A 20,787-nucleotide genomic window follows, 5' to 3' on the forward strand; every position below is an offset into this window, starting at 1 on the left:
CTGGTCAAGTGTTTGGGCTCCTGTGTCTGATTACTGCAAGGATCTCAAATTGCTGGGCACCATTACAACATCCAGTATGTGTTGCCACACCTAAATATAAGAGGATGAGATAATAATAACCTTTAGCCATTACTTTCAATGCCTTTGCTGATTTGGTTTGTGACATAATCCTAACGCTACTTGAATACAATTTATTTTATGGGTTGATAATGCAAATTCTTTGAGCTCAATACCAATGCAAATAGTAACTAACTGTCTTGAGAGTGCTGCCAAAAAAGTGCTATTTCACAATTTACAGCTGGCTGCAGAGGACGTTATGGAGCTACATAATAATAGTACCAAGTGCATCAATTGGTAACGCCAGATTAAAAAAGTCCAGATGTATTTTAGCTCTGACTGGGGTTTTTTTTGGGAAGCTCTGTGTGGGGTTTTGGAAGATCCTGACAGGAAGACTTGAGTTATTTTAAATAAGAGTGTGGATCTAGTTACTGAGGCTCAGAGAACATAGCTGGTTATCTGACAGGGGATTTCCCAAGGGAGTTCAGTTGGGAAAGAAGAAACATTAATAATTATACTTTACACTTACATAGCACCTTCCATCCAAGGGTCTTAAAACACTTTACAATCAGTAATAAAGTGTGTCTTACAATACTTCTTTGAGGCATGTGGAGTGGCTGTGCCCAGTACACTCAGGGCATTATTTGAAGGAAGAACATCAGCTGGACTATAAAATGGCTACTGCAGGATCCAGTGCTGGCTATTTCAAAGATGTGCAGTACTTCTATTTCTGCAAAGTCCAGGGGGACAATATATGGATCAAGTTCTCACTGCTTTTCATCCTGGGTGACAAGGAAACATTGACAAGCAACTGAAGCCTGTGAAAGAAACCAGAGAAACCAAATTAGGTAGATTACAAAGAGAAGCACCATCAGAAGAGACCGCCAGTGAGAAAGAGATAGAGAAGGGTTGAAGACTAGGTTTTAAGCCATCATTTACTTGGATAACTAGATTGTATACTGCCTCTGGTGTCCCAAGAGAAGTAATATGAAAAGAGGAACAGAGGATACCCTTAGGAAGTCTGAAGAATTTCTGATTCATGCAGTCTACATTGGGGCCAATGATACACATATTGGCTGATTTGATAGAGCCAAGGCTACTTTTAGGGACCTGAGAAGGTAGAGACACTGTAGCTAATCTTCTGGGTCCATCTGCCATCTGGTGACAAATGTGAGTGAAGAAGGAAGAAGAAAAGAAGTACTTGTGGCACCTTAGAGACTAACCAGTTTATCTGAGCATAAGCTTTCGTGAGCTACATCCGATGAAGTGAGCTGTAGCTCACGAAAGCTTATGCTCAAATAAATTTGGTTAATCTCTAAGGTGCCACAAGTACTCCTTTTCTTTTTGTGAATACAGACTAACACGGCTGCTACTCTGAAAGAAGGAAGAGTGGCTTACTACTGACCAGACCTCATGCAGCTTTATTTTTAAGGAGTAGTAACCACAGGTCATTTAAGTACAACCCTGCACTGGGGTTGATGCAGAGCTTCACCTTCTCAGAGGAGCACTGTATGGCAGAAGGACTGTGCCTATCACAACGCTCCTTTATAAGGTGAACCCATTCTTTATAATGCTTTACCCATCTCTGTCCCCTTCAGGGCATTGTATGGTCCTGTGGTGAGAGAGAGACGGAGCCACTGCCTTTCTGCCTGGCTTTTTTGCAGATCATGGAAAGTCAGAGGCAGTGGTTCCTTGCTTTCTATATTCCTTTAATCTCACTGCACTGCACACCCCTGTGAAAGCCAGATGGAATCTGGTGATCAGAAATTTACAAGATAGTTGAGAATACAATTTATTTTCTTACATGAACAGTAAAAGGAAAGGTGTCATGTACACAAGATAGTAGCACAGAGTAGAGGGGAGTGGCAGCATGGATTGTGTGTTTCTTCCAGGAAGGATATACATAGTGTTGTGTAAATGTTATATCTATAAAAAGAAAAGGAGTACTTGTGGCACCTTAGAGACTAACCAATTTATTTGAGCATAAGCTTTCGTGGGCTACAGCTCACTTCATTGGATGCATACTGTGGAAAGTGTAGAAGATCTTTTTATACACACAAAGCATGAAAAAATACCTCCCCATAGTGGCCAGGATGGTGTTATCAGGAAGATGAACACCATCCTGGCCACTATGGATATAGAAGCCCTCTACACCAACATTCCACACAAAGGTGAACTACAAGCCGTCAAGAACACTATCCCCGATAATGTCACTGCTAACCTGGTGGCTGAACTTTGTGACTTTGTCCTTACCCATAACTATTTTACATTTGGGGACAATGTATACCTTCAAATCAGCGGCACTGCTATGGGTACCCGCAAGGCCCCACAGTATGCCAACATTTTTATGGCTGACTTAGAACAGCGCTTCCTCAGCTCTCGTTCTCTAATGCCCCTACTCTGCTTGCACTACATTGATGACATCTTCATCATCTGGACCCATGGAAAAGAAGCCCTTGAGGAATTCCACCATGATTTCAACAATTTCCATCCCACCATCAACCTCAGCCTGGTCCAGTCCACACAAGAGATCCCCTTCCTGGACACTACAGTCCTAATAAAAGATGGTCACATAAACACCACCCTATACTGGAAACCTACTGGCCGCTATTCCTACCTACATGCCTCCAGCTTTCACCCTGACCACACCACACGATCCATTGTCTACAGCCAAGCTCTGCGATACAACCGCATTTGCTCCAACCCCTCAGACAGAGACAAACACCTACAAGATCTCTATCAAGCATTCTTACAACTACAGTACCCACCTGTGGAAGTGAAGAAACAGATTGATAGAGCCAGAAGAGTTCCCAGAAGTCACCTACTACAGGACAGGCCTAACAAAGAAAATAACAGAACGCCACTAGCCGTCACCTTCAGCCCCCCACTAAAACCCCTCCAACGCATTATTAAGGATCTACAACCTATCCTGAAGGATGACCCAACACTCTCACAAATCTTGGGAGACAGGCCAGTCCTTGCCTACAGGCAGCCCCCCAACCTGAAGCAAATACTCACCAGCAACCACATACCACACAACAGAACCACTAACCCAGGAACCTATCCTTGCAACAAAGCCCGTTGCCAACTGTGCCCACATATCTATTCAGGGGACACCATCACAGGGCCTAATAACATCAGCCACACTATCAGAGGCTCGTTCACCTGCACATCCACCAATGTGATATATGCCATCATGTGCCAGCAATGCCCCTCTGCCATGTACATTGGTCAAACTGGACAGTCTCTACGTAAAAGAATAAATGGACACAGATCAGATGTCAAGAATTATAACATTCATAAACCAGTCGGAGAACACTTTAATCTCTCTGGTCACGCGATTACAGACATGAAAGTTGCGATATTACAACAAAAAAACTTCAAATCCAGACTCCAGCGAGAGACTGCTGAATTGGAATTCAATTAACTTAGGCTTGAATAGAGACTGGGAGTGGCTAAGTCATTATGCAAGGTAACCTATTTCCCCTTGATTTTTAACTGTTACTCTGAAACCTGTTATATCTACGATTTTATTTTTATAAGTTCATACCACTTGGTCCATCATTCCTCAAATAATTCAGCTGTTAATCTAGGGAGTAAGTCATTCCACTTCTCTTAATTATTTAATGTTGTCAATCAGTAATGAATTTAAAGGAACTAGACAAACAAAAGCTCCTTTTGAACAGATAGAAACATTCTTTTTCTTTTCTTTTCTTTTCTTTTCTTTCTCTGTTGTTGTGATGAGCTGAATGAGAAAAGAAAGGAATGATAGCTATCAAACACTTGTGCTGTACTGCTAACTGCATTTTCCTTCTAGCCACAAGAGGCAGCCGTTCTAACTAATATAGCTGCACTGAACAGGTTCTGAGGTTACATTTCACTATGATTCTCCCAACTGTGCTATATGATTTGTTATGTATACAGGATGTCGGTCTATCTGCACAGGAGTAAGCATACAAATAATTATTTGATTGTTCAAGCGTATAATTTCCTCTACGGTATCTGGAGAGAAGACCACAGTTAAAAGGCCTTTTCAAAATTCATTTCCATGTAAATTTTATTTTGAAAAAAGTATATAAATTATATTCTCTTGAGATCATGTTGTCTGAAGACTTGTGGTAATAAATAAGTGATCAGATGCTATAAGAAGAAAACTACTTATTTTAATGTGAAAAGGAAACTCAAGAGCTCATATTGGGAAGTCCTGTTTTTCTTAGTTGTAAGATTTTTAGATCAGATGTCTCATCAAAATAAAAATTGAATATGGGAAGGTGAGAGCAGATTATATCTATCTATGGAAATCTACTCCATACTGAGAGACTCAAACATGCTAGGCATCATGTGAAGACAATTAATATTAATGGAGTATTTTATTAAGGTGCAGCATGGTCGAAGGCCACAAAATAGCAGCATTCTGTCAGATGAACAGTAGTTTATTGAAGTCTAATAATGCTAGAGGGCACAGGATTTTAGCCGTGTTGCATTTTGTTTGTCTGCATTCTTATTAACATCAGAGCTAGGATTTATTGTACACATTTTTCATATACATTGTTTTGTCAGCGAGTGCATTATGTTTTGTTTAACAGATATTGGCTTTCTATTTTTTAAACTACTTTTAGGTGTGTTGTAATGGGATTCTGCACAACAATAAACCTGGCTTCCAGTGCTGTGAAGACAAGTACATTCCATTTATTCTTAATTCATTGGGGGTTTGCTGCGGTGGTCAGATACACGCTGTGCAACCGAAGTATCAGTGCTGTGGTGGCTATTACACCAGGGTATTAGCAGGTAAGAGGCAACTTCCTTCAAGCATTTGAAAGAAATAAAATTGCACAGTAGAGTTGGTGTACTTCTTAAACCAAGGAAGGTGAATAAATATTAATATGTTCAGCATTTATAGAGGTTTTTGGTGTCATTTATGGATGAGCAAGGGTTCTGTGCTGACATAGAATGGGCAATGAGAAACTGTCTTGATACTGCTGCCTAAACACAGTGCACTCCACTTACACAGGAAATGCCTAACTGATAAATCTTCCTAATTGAGTCAGTTCCCAGACGAATTTAACATGAATGATACTTAACAGCACCAACTGCTGCTTAATGGGGAGGGCAGTTCTGCTTAATAGGGACGCTGTCAGGCAATTGCGTGGTGCTATGTCTTTTGTGTGACTTAATCTTGTGTTGGTCTGCCTGCCTGCTCCTGTAGCAAGGGCTTGTAGTCCCTCCATACCTGTGATACATACAGAGAAGTGTGGATAGCTTCACCATTACCCAGTGATGAGCTGCCAAAATCTTAATAACGGGTTTCCCCCTCACCCCACGAGGGGGTCGTTGCCCACCCCCGCCACCCGGGACTCCTGCCCCGTCCAACCCCCCATGTTCCTTGACGCCGCCCCCCAGAACCCCTGCCCCATCCACCCCCCTCCCCTATCCCCTGACTGCCCCCAGAACCGGGCAGGAGGGTCTCGTGGGCCACCGTAGTGGGTGCCCACCCCACCCCTAAGAGCCAGAGGCACTTCGGGGGGGCGAGGTGGGGAGTCCCGGTGGTGCTTACCTGGGGCAGCTCCGAGGAAGCCTCTGGTGGGACCCTCTGGCTCCTAGGGGCAGGGGAGTGTAGCTAGGGGGGAGCAGGGGGGGTGGCCGCTCCCCCATTGATCACATCAAAAGTGGCGCCTTAGGCACCGACTCCCTGGGTGCTCTGGGGCTGGAGCACCCACGGGGAAAATTTGATGGGTGCAGAGCACCCACCGGCAGCTCCCCTCCCCGTGCCCGGCCCCAGCTCACCTCACCTCCGCTCTGCCTCCTCCCCTGAACGCACCACCCCGCTCTGCTTCTCCGTGCCTTCCCACCACCGGCTTCCCGCGAATCAGCTGTTCAGCGGGAAGCCGGGGAGGGCTGAGAAGCAGGCCGCAGCTTCCTGCTCAGGCCAAGGGTGGCGGAGGTGAGCTGGGGCGGGGAGCGGTTCCCCTGCGCCACCCCTTCCCCCCCCCCCCGGGTTACCTGCTGCGGCGCGGGTGGCCCTCCTCGCGCCCACCCCCCGCCCGAGCTCAGCTCCACTCTGCCTCCCTGGGCCTGAGTGGGAAGCCACGGCTTGCTTCTCAGCCCACTCCAGCTTCCTGCGCAAACAGCTGATTAGCGGGAAGCGGGGGGGGCTGGAGAAGCAGAGCAGGGTGGTGCGTTCAGGGGAGGAAGCAGAGTGGTGGTGAGCTGGGGCCGGGGTGGGGGGCACGGAGAAGCGGGGAGGGCAGCGCATTCAGGGGAGGAGGCGGAGGCGGAGTGGAGGTGAGCTGGGGCCGGGGGTGGGGCGGGGAGCTGCTGGTAGGTGCTCTGCACACACCAAATTTTCCCCTTGGGTGCTCCAGGGCTGGGGCACCCGTGGAGTCGGCGCCTAGGGTGCCACTTTTGGCCGGTTAAATTTAGAAGCCCTTTTAGAACCGGTTGTCCCTCGCGGAACAACCGGTTCTAAAAGGGCTTCTAAATTTAACAACCGGTTCTAGCTCACCATTTGCCACTACCTGTTTCTGTCTGCTCTTTCTATTGCAACTATATATGTTGGATGGCAAGCTCAACATTTCTCAGATGCTCCTTGTGTTAATACTGCTGCAGCTGAGTCCCTCTCCAAATGCAGGGTACGTCATCATCTTTTTTAATCCATGGGACTGTTCAGTAACATGATGGTCTCTGCAGATCCCTGGACAGCACCATTACTGTCAAAATGGTGTAGGGTTTTCTTCGTAAGGAATTCCTACTCATGGTGCATACAAACAGAACACTACTGTATTAAAAAAAAAAAAAGATTCTCAGGTGAAACACATGACAAGTTACAGGTAACTTTTGTAACGTAACCATTACTTTTAAAAAGTGCCTTTGTTTTTAGTTTTCAGGAAATAAATGTTTTTGGTAAAAATTTCACATTCTACTTCACATTGAAGAGTTCCAGTTATCCATTTCAAATTACATTTTACATTTAACTTTTAAAATATCACTTACTTACTAGTAAACACTATTGGGTTATATAGTGAGGGGATAAAGAGAGAACATTAAATATTTCTTGTTGCTCCTGACTGCTATATCTTAGGTCTCCAGCTCATTGGTTGGTTGATTTGATTTATATTGTGCACGCATCATCCTTATCTATAGGCACCTACTACAAATTTGAAAATAATGAAAAAGAAAACTTGACAGACAAACTGATAAAATATCAGTACTACATAAACTCCACCCCTGCAAAAAGGAAAGGAACAGTCCCCACTTAACCCAACTCCTCAGAAAAAGCTTGAGTAAAGAGGCTCTCCAGCGTGCTCAAACTCTTTTGTGACATGCTCATTTGACCCATTTACAACAAACACACGAGAGTTCTGTGCACACACCAGCTTCTTCGACAACACAGCCCTATTGCCTCATTGTGTTTGCATGTGTGCAATCTAGGAAAATCTGGGAAGCTGCCCCATAGTGCCTCTTTTGTGGAGAGAGGCTCTGATCCTGCATCATTAAAGGCAATACAAGTTTTGCCAGTGACTTCAATGAGCATAGGTTTGAGCCAGAGAACATGGTACAAAGTGGCACCAGAAATATATGAGGCCACGCACTCCGGAATGTTATGTGCTGATACAAACCATCATTAGAGTCAACCATATTGCTAATTGGTTACCACATCAGTTTAAAATTATAGTGTAGCTGAAACCTATAGAAAAATAAATACCATAAATACCATCTGGAACCTCAGATGAGAACTCCCTAAACTCTAGACTTGTTGACTTTACAGACCATCACTTCAAGCACTCAGATGATCTCACTGTTAGGTAGAGTGATGGGTAGAGAGGTGGTGTCTCAGCAGGGTACCAGTGTTCCCACTCACTTTCACCCTAGGGACTGGGCAGTAATGCAGGACTGAAAACTTAGAAATGCAGCTCAGGAATACCATGTTATCACATTAGGAAAGGGTTCTTTGCAGCTAATCACCTAATCGCTAAAATGCAAGTAATCTCCCCACCAACGTCCCAATTATCTGGCATATAAACAATCAAAGCTGGTAGCCCCATGCAATATTGTAATGAACTATGATAGCCTGCTTTTCTCACCTTTTCTGATGTGTTTATAAGATAAAATTTGAGCTTGCAAACCCCACGTGTATTTTTTCCTGAAATATGACTTTTAAGTATTTTTCCCATGTAGGTTACTGATTTTTATTCAAATACTGTAGGCCTGGTCACCCTCAAAAAGATTTTTTTGTTGGGTGTTTAGTACGCAAATCTCTTTGCAGGCAGTTGACAGGTCAGGTGCTAAAATGTTTGCATTACCCATGAGATGTCATGCACTGTCTATGCTCAGAAGTGCTTGAATTTCTGCCAAAATGTTCAGCACATCTCGAGCTCCAATCCCTTGAAAAGGAATTCATATATCACAATATTAGAACATCTACTATGATGTCATCAGAAAAATGCGCTCTCAGAAAAACCAGAGAAAAGTATTTTGCTGGCTCATTAATCTCAATGTACTGAAATGGGAAGATTATATTCTGTGACCTCTATCCCCATCCAGTGGTCTGTGTTAACTAGCTTAATGTTGTTTACATCAGGAAAGAAAAGTGTAGTGACACAAATCATCTTGTATCTGAAAATATTTCTTGTTCAGTCATAGCCCTTAAGCGTGAATCCGTGAATATTTGTACATGATTTGCAAATATTTTTTTTCTAAATATATTTAGTGCATTCTTCCTCTTTTTTCTTATTCTAAAAGGGCAGCAACATGAACAATGTTGGTCACTTTTCTTTCTTTTTTTATAAATATGCTAATAACCCCAAGCTAAATGTTAATGTGGGTCATTCTTTGATAAGGATAACAATTAACTGGTAAGACTGCATGGTAGTTTTCAGAGAGAAAACATTTTCAAACCTAGCTTGGAATGGATCCCATTTTGAGAGGTTAATGAGAAGGTTACTGATCCTTTGTGTCTAATGTCTAATAGTCCTTTACAAAAAACAGTTTTATTTCCAACTGATGTAACCTACATTCACTGTTTTAAGGCCTATTGCTGTGCAGTCACTAAATTAGATTCTGAGGAATGAAGGAAAATATGGCTAAGTATCTAAACAGATTATATCTATTATACTGGAAAGATTTGTTCTTGTCTTTTTGTTTATTATTGACGTTATTTGATAAAGATATTTATACAGGGTACTCTCTAAGCATACATATTTCCCAGATGTTGTTTGGCCAGCTTGATGGCACTAGATGTACAGCAGCATACTGTGCTAACTGCATGAAGATTACAAATTAGGAAGTCTCGGTTCTGTGACTCTGGAGCAGGCTGAAGTGCCAAAATGTATCCCGGAGCTAAAATGAGAGGATGCAATCTCTAAGCAGAGTGAAACAAATAATGCTAGTACCCCTCACATGCCATGTTTTTGACCAACGAATGCTGAGTGAAGAGAAATAATGCTCTGCCTTGAATGTCATCAGTGCATATTTTGTGTCTCGCAATAAATAGCTGCATGGTGTTTAAAGTCATTATTGGAACACTCATCCTGTCAGGAGAAGAGGATTCGAGCTGTGTCTGCCACAGAGGAAAATGAAGCTAAAAGGACAAGAGAAAATTGCTTAAAAAGTAACAAGAGTTCCAAATATTTTGTCAGTATTGGTGTCTGTCCTGAAAAGCAGAACACTGCCATCACCCTTATTCCGTTTCCCCTGCTTCTTTTCAAATCTCGAGATACCAGCATTCGGGCCACACAAAATATTCCAGTATAGGTAGATACTATAGAACCCCACTCTTTGGTGACAATTTCAAATCAAGCCCAAAATGGTAGTGAATGAAAATTGTTACCATTTGATAGCTACTTTGTGTCCTGTGTTGAATGAATTAGCAATCTCCTCTCCATTTCTGGTGCACGATTAACCCCATCAAAACCCACCATCATAAATGGCAGTAATTGGCAACCTTCAAAAGTGAAATCTTCATTACTCTGTGGCTGCCTATGCTACAAGTATCAAACCAACACTAATCTAGCTTAAAGTGCTTACAAATATAGAAGCTTTTTGAAAAGTATGTTGCTTTTCTATGCAGGCTTTGTCTTGCTTATATTGCAATAAATGTCGTATGAGCCATTTCATTTCAAAGAGCTCTAACTTAGCCTCTGCTTTGGTGCCGGTGTGTTTGTGGTGGTGTTATAAGCATTTATAATGTTACAGCACTCTGAAGTGTAGTAGATGACTCTGAGCAAAAGAGCCTGTGTTTTCATGTGCAATGATTTGTATGTAAAGATAATAGACTATGACCCCAATTCAGCATCCACTGCAGTCAATGTGAATTCTCTCATAGACTTCAATAGCTGCATATGCACGAAATCACCAATTTTGTACTTAAATTAACAGGAGAAGTGTGTTGCCCTAATGAAGAACAAAACAGGGTTTCGGTTGGAGTTGGTGACTCTTGCTGCCAAGGCACTCCTTATTCCACGTCAGGGAATCAGATCTGCTGCGGTGGATCACTCCATGATGGCTTCAGTCATCAGTGCTGTGGTGGGCAATTAGTAAGTAAAGACCTGATCTGCTGCGGTGATGGAGACAAGGGAACTGTACACAGACCTCTCCCAGGTAAGCTCTGACATGACCACCAAAATGTACTGTATAGAAAAACTAAGGCTGGGCATTGATGGCTCTCCACCTCCCCAGCCCTAGTCAAACATTGGCCACTCTGCAGTGAAGCACATAGATGTATGGTACATGTGCCCCTTTCATTAAAATGAAGACTTAACTCCAAGTTAACCAAGGAAACCAAGAGGAGTGCACCATCTGCCCTCCTCTCTGTGTCTGGCCTCACTCCACTCCTCTCTCCACCGCCCTTGCAGATGCTTGTCCTGAGAGTGGTGCAAGCCTTGCTAAGTCCTTGTGCCTCTCAGCACCAGGATTTCCATTGTTCCTGGGCCTTTGGGTGTAAACAAGTAGGAAATAGAGGGGATGAGTCTGTTTGGACCCTCTCCCTCATTTGTGCACCAACATGGGGGCTGGGAAAAATAGCCCAGAGATTTTTTTAAGTAATCAGATCTAGTGATGAGATCAAATCACCTGTCCCCACCCGCTGTACCCAGAGATCTTAATGGGGAAAAAAAGGTAATACTCACACCTTCCTGTCAACTGTTGGGAATGAGCCACATCAACCATGATTGAATTGGCCTCATTAGCACTACAAAAAGTAATTTTCCCTCTGTTGATATTCACCCCCTTCTTGTCAACTGCTGGGAATGGGCCACATCCACCCTAACTGAATTGGCCTCGTTAGCACTGACCCCCCACTTGGTAAGGCAACTCCCATCTTTCCACGTGCTGTATATTTATACCTGCCTACTTTTTTTCACTCCATGCATCTGATGAAGTGGGTTCTAGCCCACAAAAGCATATGCCCAAATAAATTTGTTAGTGTCTAAGGAGCCACAAGGACTCTTCATTGTTTTTAAGAAAATCACTTCGCTATTGTGTTTCCACATCTGTAAATGAGCAGTGATCCTTACCTCTTTTGTAAAGCAGACTGAGATCTACAGATTGAAGAGCTAGTTGTTATTAACAACCATAAGTAGGTATTCCAGTACAAATATCCTTCTTAACACAGTATTCAGAGAAAAAGTAAAAGCCTGATCTTAGGTGTAAAAGTTAATCTTAGGTGTTTTCAGTTTGAAGAAAAATATTCTTTACTAATTGTCATCTAGAAGGGAAGCCCAATTTTTAAACATGGAAATCGTAAATCATAGCACCCAGTTCCACTTTTGTGTGCCCAGATTGGCACCGAAGTGACTAAAATGGGTATTTGGCCACCTACATGTCAGTGAGAGCATTTAGCTGTGGAATGAGCACCCTAATTTTGATACCCAGATTTGAAAATCAAGCTCATAATGTCATGTATCATTAAGTATAAGTCTCCATGAACCCCTTGGACAGGGCATCCCGTGCCCTTCCCCACCAAAAACAGGTCAACCTTTCTTCACCTGAGTTCTTTCTCACTTCAACCCCTATGGTAACATTAGATCTATTCTTCCCCCCAACCTATCGGATTTCCCATACCACTGTGATAATTGTTGGAAAGGGGCTAAACCAGACAGCATCACAGCTTTGTCCAGTGGTTCCCATGCCTTTGTTCCATTCCAGTGGCGAATTACACAGCTAGCATCCTCTTTGCTCCTCGTCACCCCAATCCTTACTTGTCAGCTCCACAACATCAACATAGAAATCACACAATATCACTCCTGTACCAAACCTTCTTGCATGGCAGCTCATTGTGCAGCTGCCACGAGATGGGGCTGACTCGTAAAACATCTCTTTATGTACTTTATTACTTAAACTCTTTTATTTGCCTGCAGGAGCCCTTTAACAAAATCACATTGAATTGACTTTCTCACACCAAATCAAATCTCCCTGGTCCCAGTTCAGTTGTCTTTGTCAATATGTATTTTATAAATGGAGTGAATTAACAGATGCTGTTGGAACAGAACTGCTGGGGTAGCATTTATGTTTTTACTGCTCTCTCTGGGCAGATGAGTTGTCTAGAAGTGTAATACAGGTATCTTGGGATAAAAGGCATGTTCTTCATTTCACTGTATGTGTATTCTTAACAGTTTTTTTTCTTAATATATATTTTAAAAAGCCTTTAAACATTTTTTATTTTTATATAAGTGTTTGCCTATATTGCTCTATCATTTATGCTGTTTTTCTTAAAAATGGGTCAAGATGACATTATTAAAGAATAAAATCGGTAGCTTTTTCATCACTCATAGATTTGCTGTAAGGACATGTTTTGCTGTGAGCCAGCGTAAGACTGGACACACACATATGTTTGAAAGACAAATTTGTTCAATGATTACTCAGTTTTTAAAAATTCTTATTTTGTTGAACTAAACATAAAATAGGCTATGTTTTCATATATCATACTCAGTACACTTGGTGCTTAATTTCTTGTGGCAATTCAGCCTTGCAAAACCATCAAGAAAATGTACCAGCCAGCGTTAAAATCTACTTATCTCCCATCCCATCATGCATATGATTGTAACGAAAAAATATTCTCACACAGAAAAACATAACACACTTACTTTAAGCAAATGGAATTGCTTCTTGTATAATGGTTCCATTCTCTACTTGGCCTTACTCTAGAGCTGAAATGCTTTTGATTCTGTGCTTTGTACCTAGCCAATGAATGCTATGTTTAAAAAGGTACCTTCAAGTGAGTTTTTTTTTTTAACTGGAGAGTTTTTCTGAAAAGTATGATGGGAGCAAATCAATGTCAACAAATGTTGCAAACACTTGTGCATATATTTACACTTAACTTTACACACATTAATAATTCTATTGAAATCAAGGTATGTTTGCAGAATCTGGACCCACGTTTGTAATGTACATTTGGCGAAGGTATTGCATGCTGTCAGTTTACTGTTTGCTTCTGTACAACCTTTTTTGGAGACTTTATCCTGCCATGACAAGTGGCCCTTTCTATCTCAGATTGCTGTGAACTTATTTTCCCCCTCAATTTCTTATTTCATTTTTCCCTTTCTCATTTTGGCTCTTTACTAGCAGGGTTGACCATAGAGACATCTACTGGCAAAGACTGGCAATGATGCCACTGCATACAATATATCCTCCCCTAGCCTCACAACTGCAAACAAGCATCCAAAGTTTTCTTGTGCTGGTTCTTAAGCATAGAGTGACCAGAAACCCACCTCATAATTTCTCCTATTTTCTCTAATAAATTATCCCTATGATCCCAGGCCAGGATCTCAAAATATGCAATTCTGCACAGCTGTGATTCTCAATCTCCGGTAGCTGCAATATCCACCTTCAAGCCAAGGGTTTCTGGAATAGCTTGCAGTGTACACTGGCTCTGTATTTTGTTGATCCTCTGTTCTGGCTTTGAAGATTAAGCCTTTTAATTCTCATTCTTCCTCTTGAAACCATTGGTTTTGCAGCTACACTAAATTAGTCATTCATTACCCAGCCATGTTTGTAAATTCTTTCAGTTGTGGGGATGAACATGAAATAATTGTTGACAGAAGAAATCACTATGAGCAAGAAATGCTTTTCCAGCCCATATATTTTCTCAATGCTGTACTGCATTTTCTGCCTCTAAAACATACATATATAAAACATGACACACACATTCCTGCTGATTTGCAGATAAATATTTAGTAATCAGTATTTTGGTAAAATAAGCAAATAGTGTAAAGGAAATTCTCCATCTTTAAGCAATTATATGAAGAGGTGTTGGAAAGTAAATCAATCCATCAATATTATATGGACCTATTTTGTTTTTCTTGGGGCATATTTAAAATTGTACATTCACGGTGTCAAGGTTCAAGAGGCAAGTGCCACATGTGATAAATTAGGCAGGGGTCAAAGGCTATGCAATGCAGTTTCAGAAGATTGTCTATCTCTGCATTTGCAGCTCATTCATGCTGAAGTGATGCACTATGGGAATTACTACCAAACTCTGCTCTGCAACATCTGCTCTCCCTAAGTGAGTTAGTGCACGTCAGACATCTTTATGTCAGAATATTGCAGTGATGGATGCAGTCTTCAGAAAATGCTGCATAAAAATCTGGTGTGCCGTTCTGGCCATTAAGTGAAATTACTATTTAAATTAATGGCGCTGTCACAGTTTATCTGTGCAAAGAATGAACGCTGATTAGGGTATTAAGTAATTAGCAATTTATCACACTGGAACAAGGTTGATAATAATTAAAGAAGTAATGGTTTACCAAAGAAACTAGAAAGGGAGTCACTTCTTGTTATGTGAGTGAAATCTTGGCTGAAAAAAATTAATTCAGTTAAACAAAGATGAGGTTCTCAGCAAAAGAATGCAGAGTTGTTGTTTTTTCAGTATGAAAACAGTTCATTATCAAAATTTTAGTTTGCCTGTCAAGAGTCCCTCAGAGCTATCAGATGGCTGGTTATTAGTATTGAATTGGGTCAATGTCTGCATTTATTTATTTAGAGGAAAAAGAAAAGTATTCAACTCTTAGAAGGCTGGTTTTCACATTTTGATTGCTATGTAAGGTCCCAATACCGCCAACAGGTAATGTACATAAATAACTTTACTCCTTAAGTACACCTAGTGATTTGAATGGGATTACTCACATGGGTGCTTTCAGGATCAGTCCCTTAAAGAGCAGTGTGCATTGTCTATGGCTTGTTATAAAAGAATTTCTGCGATAAATGGCAGTAAAGGAAGTCAAGGCTGCATTTAAATGTCTGATTAGGAGAATGCAAAGACCAAGTCAAATATGAATTATTTTGACTATAACTTTCATTTTACAGTGTGGTCCTGTTTTTCATTATGGCACAATTCATGCCATCATGGTTGAGTCAGTAATGACATTTCCTAGTTTACATCTCTAATTTTAAAGGATTTTCATAACAACTTTTCCTGAGATAAAATTTACACATTCCCTTTTGGGGAGAAGGGACAATGTCAAAACATAATTTCCAAATGAGTAATTGCGCATGGAAAATATATGAACATTTGCCCTGATTTTGGGTGCTTTTTATGTTTTCATCACTCAAAAATATTTCATGTAAAAAGAAATTTTAAAAAATAGGGAAAGAAAATGAAATACAATTTGATTATTAATTCCAATGTAGAAATTAAACTTTTAAAAGAGAGAATTGAATCATAGCTGTTGGTATCTTGAAAGTATTTTCATTTAGTGTTATATACATAGTACAAGCCGATAAAATGGGGCACAAAATATGCATCTCAACTTTCTTTAGAAGGCTAGTTTTGTTAATATCTAACCATTAGTTAACTGGCTGTCCTGATCAAAGGGCACTTGAAGACGAATGAGCCCATATTTAGTACACCTGTGCCTAAAAGCAAAAGAATGCCATCAGGGGGTTACTAAATTTCCTCATTCTGGATTAGCTGATCATTGATCGTCTGTCTGTAACTCAACACGTAAGGTACCATCCATGTATGCAGTGTTTCATAGTAGAGATCACACACCACCTTGCAAGGAGTGAGGAGATTCTAGAGGACCCCTGTCTTCTCCGTTTGTTAATTGTTTTTAGGTACATCTGGGAATAAGGACTCTCAGTTCAGTCACCTCACATTCAGACCTGAATCTCAGTTTTTTTTTCTCTCTGCACAATTCCAGCAGCTGCCTCGGTGTGACATTTTTATGCTCAACTGTATACTATTCTCAGTTATTTCCCTTTCTCTCTCCCCTCCCTGCCATGTTTCATATTAATATATAATGTTTTATTGTTGCAGGGATGTACTGTTGTGGGCAGGAATATGGGAATATGTCAGATATCATATGTTGTTCAGCTTCCAGTGGTGAGTCTAAAGCACATGCTAAAAAGAATGACCCAGTGCCAGGAAAATGCTGTGAGACTGAACTTATTCCGAAGAACGAGGAATGCTGTAATGGAGTTGGATATAATCCTTTGAAATATGTTTGCTCTGACAAGATTTCAGCTGGAATGATGATGAAGGTAATTGATAGAAAACCTCTCAGTGGCTCTGATTTGACAATGGACAGAGAAATACATTGTTCATAACTATTTTTCTAAAATAGGAATATAAAAACTCCTGTGTGCATTATTCATTTTCACATTACATCCATATTAATACCGAATGAGTTCACCATGATTGATGTTATTGCAATGAATTTTAAAGGAATTAATAATGATTAGCTGCTTCTTGTGAAGTGTTGCCCAGCACTTCAGATTAGTATAGGGGGCTAAAAGTTGGCATGCCAACAGGGTTGGCATGAATAGCAAGTTTGAGTTGTGTGACCATTGTTGATCCTTATTGGCACTACTTGAGTGGGAATAGAAGCTGAAGTGACTAAAGATTTATTTTGGAAATTTCTCTATACATCCCAATTTAGACAGGGTTCTTGTTCATTGGTTCTGAGTAATAATTTTTGAGTAGCAATATTATTTTGCTATAGCGAATACCGTGCAGATGTTGAATATGATTCTGTACCATATCAGCTAACTTTACACACAGCACAATGCTGATAGGTTTTTCATGGACTAAAAGTTCCCCTATTGAACTCAGTAGGAACTTTGGCATTGACGTCAGTGGAATCAGGATATGTTGCAGTACGATGATGTAATGATGATGATATTTATTTTACACTTTTCATCTCAGGATTCTCAAAGCACTTAATCAAAATTAATTAATTAAGCCATGCAACACCCTTTGTTAGGCAGATACTTGTAATTCTATTTCACAGAAGCATAAACTGAATAAAGCTCAGATAAATTAGTTATGACATTTTTCAAGAGTGGTCAGCGATTTGGGGTATGGACATCAAACACTTTGAGCCTAACTTTCAGGGGTGCTGAGCACTCATAATGCATGTGCTCAACATTGCTAAAAATCAGGCCCTTGGTGTTTCAGTAAGGGTATCCCAAAAACTAAGGCACCAAGAATCACTGGCCATGTTTGAAAATTTGACCACATTTGACTTGTGCAAGGTCACACTATAAGTCAGTGTGTAAGCTCAGAATAGAACCTAGGCATCCTGACTCGCAGTCCCTAGCTGTAACCACTAGCTCACACTCCCTCCCCAGTGACATGAATAGAAATATGAAAAGGTTTCCATCTAATAGAATGTTAAATGAAGGTGGGGGGAATGAAATTAAACGATCACTCAAAAATGGCAGTGATACTGAAATCCATTTACAGCTGTTTTTAACAAGAAAATTTGTAGAAAAATAGTCGGAATAACTTCTAAAAATAACGGATGGAGAACTACTTAGAAAGTGTAAAAATATAAAAATCAGCTGGACTAGATGTCATGCCGCTTAGAGTCCTCACCCTTGGGGATCTGCTTCTGGGGTAGGGGTGACAGAAATAAGAAAATTAGCTATTGACTTAACTGAATTTTTAATAACTAATAACGAAAAATCATGCAAACTGGGGGAGTGCCAGAAAACTGGAGGAAAGCAAAGGGACAAAGAGTGATCCTAACAATTCATGATCCATAGGTATTACTTCAATCCCTAGCAAAATAATGAAACAGATATCCAGAGAAAACATATAACCAAGTTCTACAAAGCAGTCTGTGCAGGCAGGATCCCTAAAAAGCAACAAAACCAAGGGCATTGATCCTTACAGATTCATAATGCTCAGTCTTTCAACTCCAACCAGCCTCTTACAGGAGTGCTCGGGATCTTGCAGGATTGAGACCATAGGGGCTGATCTAAAACCCACTGGTTTTTAAAATACACAATTTAGCTGAAGATACAATTTCAGTGTTTTCTTCATACACTGTGAGAGCTGATTGAAGGTTTTTAAACCAAAATTTTATTTGTGAAAAAAGGTCCTTTTTAGAAAAGAGAAATTTCACATTTTTTTTTATATTTCACAAAATGTTGGCAATAAAAATGTATAGACTTTTTATCAAAACTTTTATTGAAAATACCAGAGACATTGACAAAATGGTTTCAGTAACGGTTCTGATTTAAAAAATTGCAAAGTGAATATAGGTCAATTTTTTAATCCTACAAAACTGAAACAATTTAGACATTAGATACTTGTTCAAAAGGGCATTGAAATGGTGACATTTTCATTGTCAAATCTCTTTTTGGGAAGTAAGGAAGGTAGGACTAAGCTTCTTTATATCTCTTGATTTAAAACGGTGTTCATTCCTTAGGTAAAAGAAGAATGCAAAGCTAGCACCTTGTGCCCTGTATCCATGAAAGCAACAGCATATTGCGGAAGATGTGACTTTAACCCAAGTGTCCACATCTGTGCTTGGGTTAAAAGCTCTCAGAATGCTACTGAAAAGGAGGCAAATGACAGTGTATGTCCAACTGCAGAAGAGACTGTCTACAGTGGAGGCCCAAATAGATATTCATTTACAGGTAACAGGAAATGGGACCTTGATTTTTAAATCACTCTGAAATGAAGGGTTCTGCACTGGGCACCATCAGCTGTTTGGTTGTTATCGTGAAGAAGCTTGCTTTATAAAGTAATCTGTCTGCTAGGACTTGGGTAGTAATTTAGGCCTGTGAAACTGATCGTTAGTTACAAGGTAACTGAACTCTTAGGGCTCAATCCTGCTCTCACAAAGTCAATGGAAGTTTTGCCATTGCCTTCAGTGGGAGCAGAACTGGTCCTTACTTAGTTCCTGACTGAGGAAAGTACTGAAGCATGTGCCTGTCTTTAAGCATATAGATATAGACATGTAACATTTCTTCTTGTGTATTTTAATACAAAATTGAGACGACTAGTGTCTAATTTTCTTTGTTTAGACCTGAATCTAGAGCCCTATGTTACATATGAGTACAGGGTAGCTGCGTGGAACAGCTATGGAAGAGGTTTCAGCAAAATTGGCAGGGCTAGCACTAAGCAAGATGTGCCTCAGGGTGTAAGAGCACCGAAATGGACCAAAGCAGAAAATCGGGAAGACATAATATTTCTGAACTGGAAAGAACCTCTTCAACCAAATGGTATTCTTAAAAGCACAAACTGTATGTTCTGCTATTCAACAGACATTAGTTAAATGTATTAGACCAACTGTTCTATACACTGAAACCTGTCTTAAGTGTATTATCAAGTTAACTGTCATCAAAATTTACATACTCATGCCTATACTGAGTAAACGTGGCGATATTATTTTCGCACTTGTTCTTCCTCAGACCTTCACCCTGGTTTGTCTGTCTGTTATCCTCATTCATCACAAATAAAGTTAGATGATAAGATCGTCAGGAAAAGACCTGGTTTATTATATATATATGTAGGGCCCTACCAATTTCACAGCCACGAAAAACGTGTCACGGACCATGAAATAAGCCCTTCCCCATGAAATGTGCTGCTGGGAGTGCCCCAGCTGGGGGGGGCGTGGCTTCTAACTGCAAGTCCCCACCAGGCTGGGGAGGGACAGGATTGGTCCTTCCCCTGCACGGCCGCTCTCAGGAGGAGATCAGACCCACCTCCGAGTGCTCCCCCCTGCTATAGGAAGCTCCGGTGCTGGGGGGCAGGCCTGAAGGTTCCTGCAGCTGGAGGAGGCTTGTTGATGTGGGTCCTATTTCCCCCTGCTGCTGAAAGCACCCTAGCCATGGGGTTCCTAGCTGTGAGTCCCTGCAGGGACAGGGCCTGTCCTTCCCTTGCATGGCAGCTCTCGGAGGAGGGGAGATCAGACCCATCTCTGAGTGCCTCCCCCTGCTGCAGGAAGCTCTGGTGATAGGCAGCAGTCCTGAAAGTTCATGCAGCTGGAGGAGGCTTGTGATCTCCCCCTGCTGTTGGAAGCATCCCAGCTGGGGGGCTCCTAGCTGTGAGTCCCCACTTGCGGAAAAGGGACCCCCTTACAACATGGTGAAATTTCAGATGTAAACATCTGAAAACATGAAATTGACCAATTTTAAAACCCTCTGGCCACAAAATTGATCAAAATGGACTGTGAATTTGTTAGGGCCCTATCTATCTGTAAAGCACACAGCACTTTTTGGGGGACAGCTATAATTATAATTAATTAACAGAGCTGGTTGAAAAATTGTGACAGTTTTACATAAAATCAAACATATTTTATGAAAGATTGTTTTCAGAATTAATTTTTGATGGAAATTTTATGTTGATATTTCAAGCATTCAGAACATTTTGACCAGATCTAGTAATTAAAGTGACCACTCAAGAGATTTAAACAATCTCTTGCCTCAGAAGGGGTGGGTTTTTAAAAAGACACAGCAGAATAATAATCAATAGTCTTGAATTTATTTGGAGCAGTCTCTTAAGTT

The 20,787-nt window shown here is 40.9% G+C and overlaps 1 protein-coding gene across 1 annotated transcript in view; it reads left to right on the forward strand.

Annotated features, from left to right (window-relative positions):
• USH2A (usherin) overlaps window positions 1-20,787 on the forward strand; it is a 580,026-nt gene that overhangs the window by 438,744 nt on the left and 120,495 nt on the right. Inside the window, exons 48-52 of the mRNA XM_048843172.2 lie at window positions 4,677-4,845; window positions 10,432-10,653; window positions 16,307-16,530; window positions 18,705-18,915; window positions 19,306-19,503. Of these exons, the coding sequence (XP_048699129.2) occupies window positions 4,677-4,845; window positions 10,432-10,653; window positions 16,307-16,530; window positions 18,705-18,915; window positions 19,306-19,503 (1,024 nt within the window). The remainder of the gene's footprint in view (window positions 1-4,676; window positions 4,846-10,431; window positions 10,654-16,306; window positions 16,531-18,704; window positions 18,916-19,305; window positions 19,504-20,787) is intronic.

This window comes from Caretta caretta, chromosome 3, assembly GCF_965140235.1.
Source record: "Caretta caretta isolate rCarCar2 chromosome 3, rCarCar1.hap1, whole genome shotgun sequence".
Lineage (NCBI taxonomy): Eukaryota > Metazoa > Chordata > Testudines > Cheloniidae > Caretta > Caretta caretta.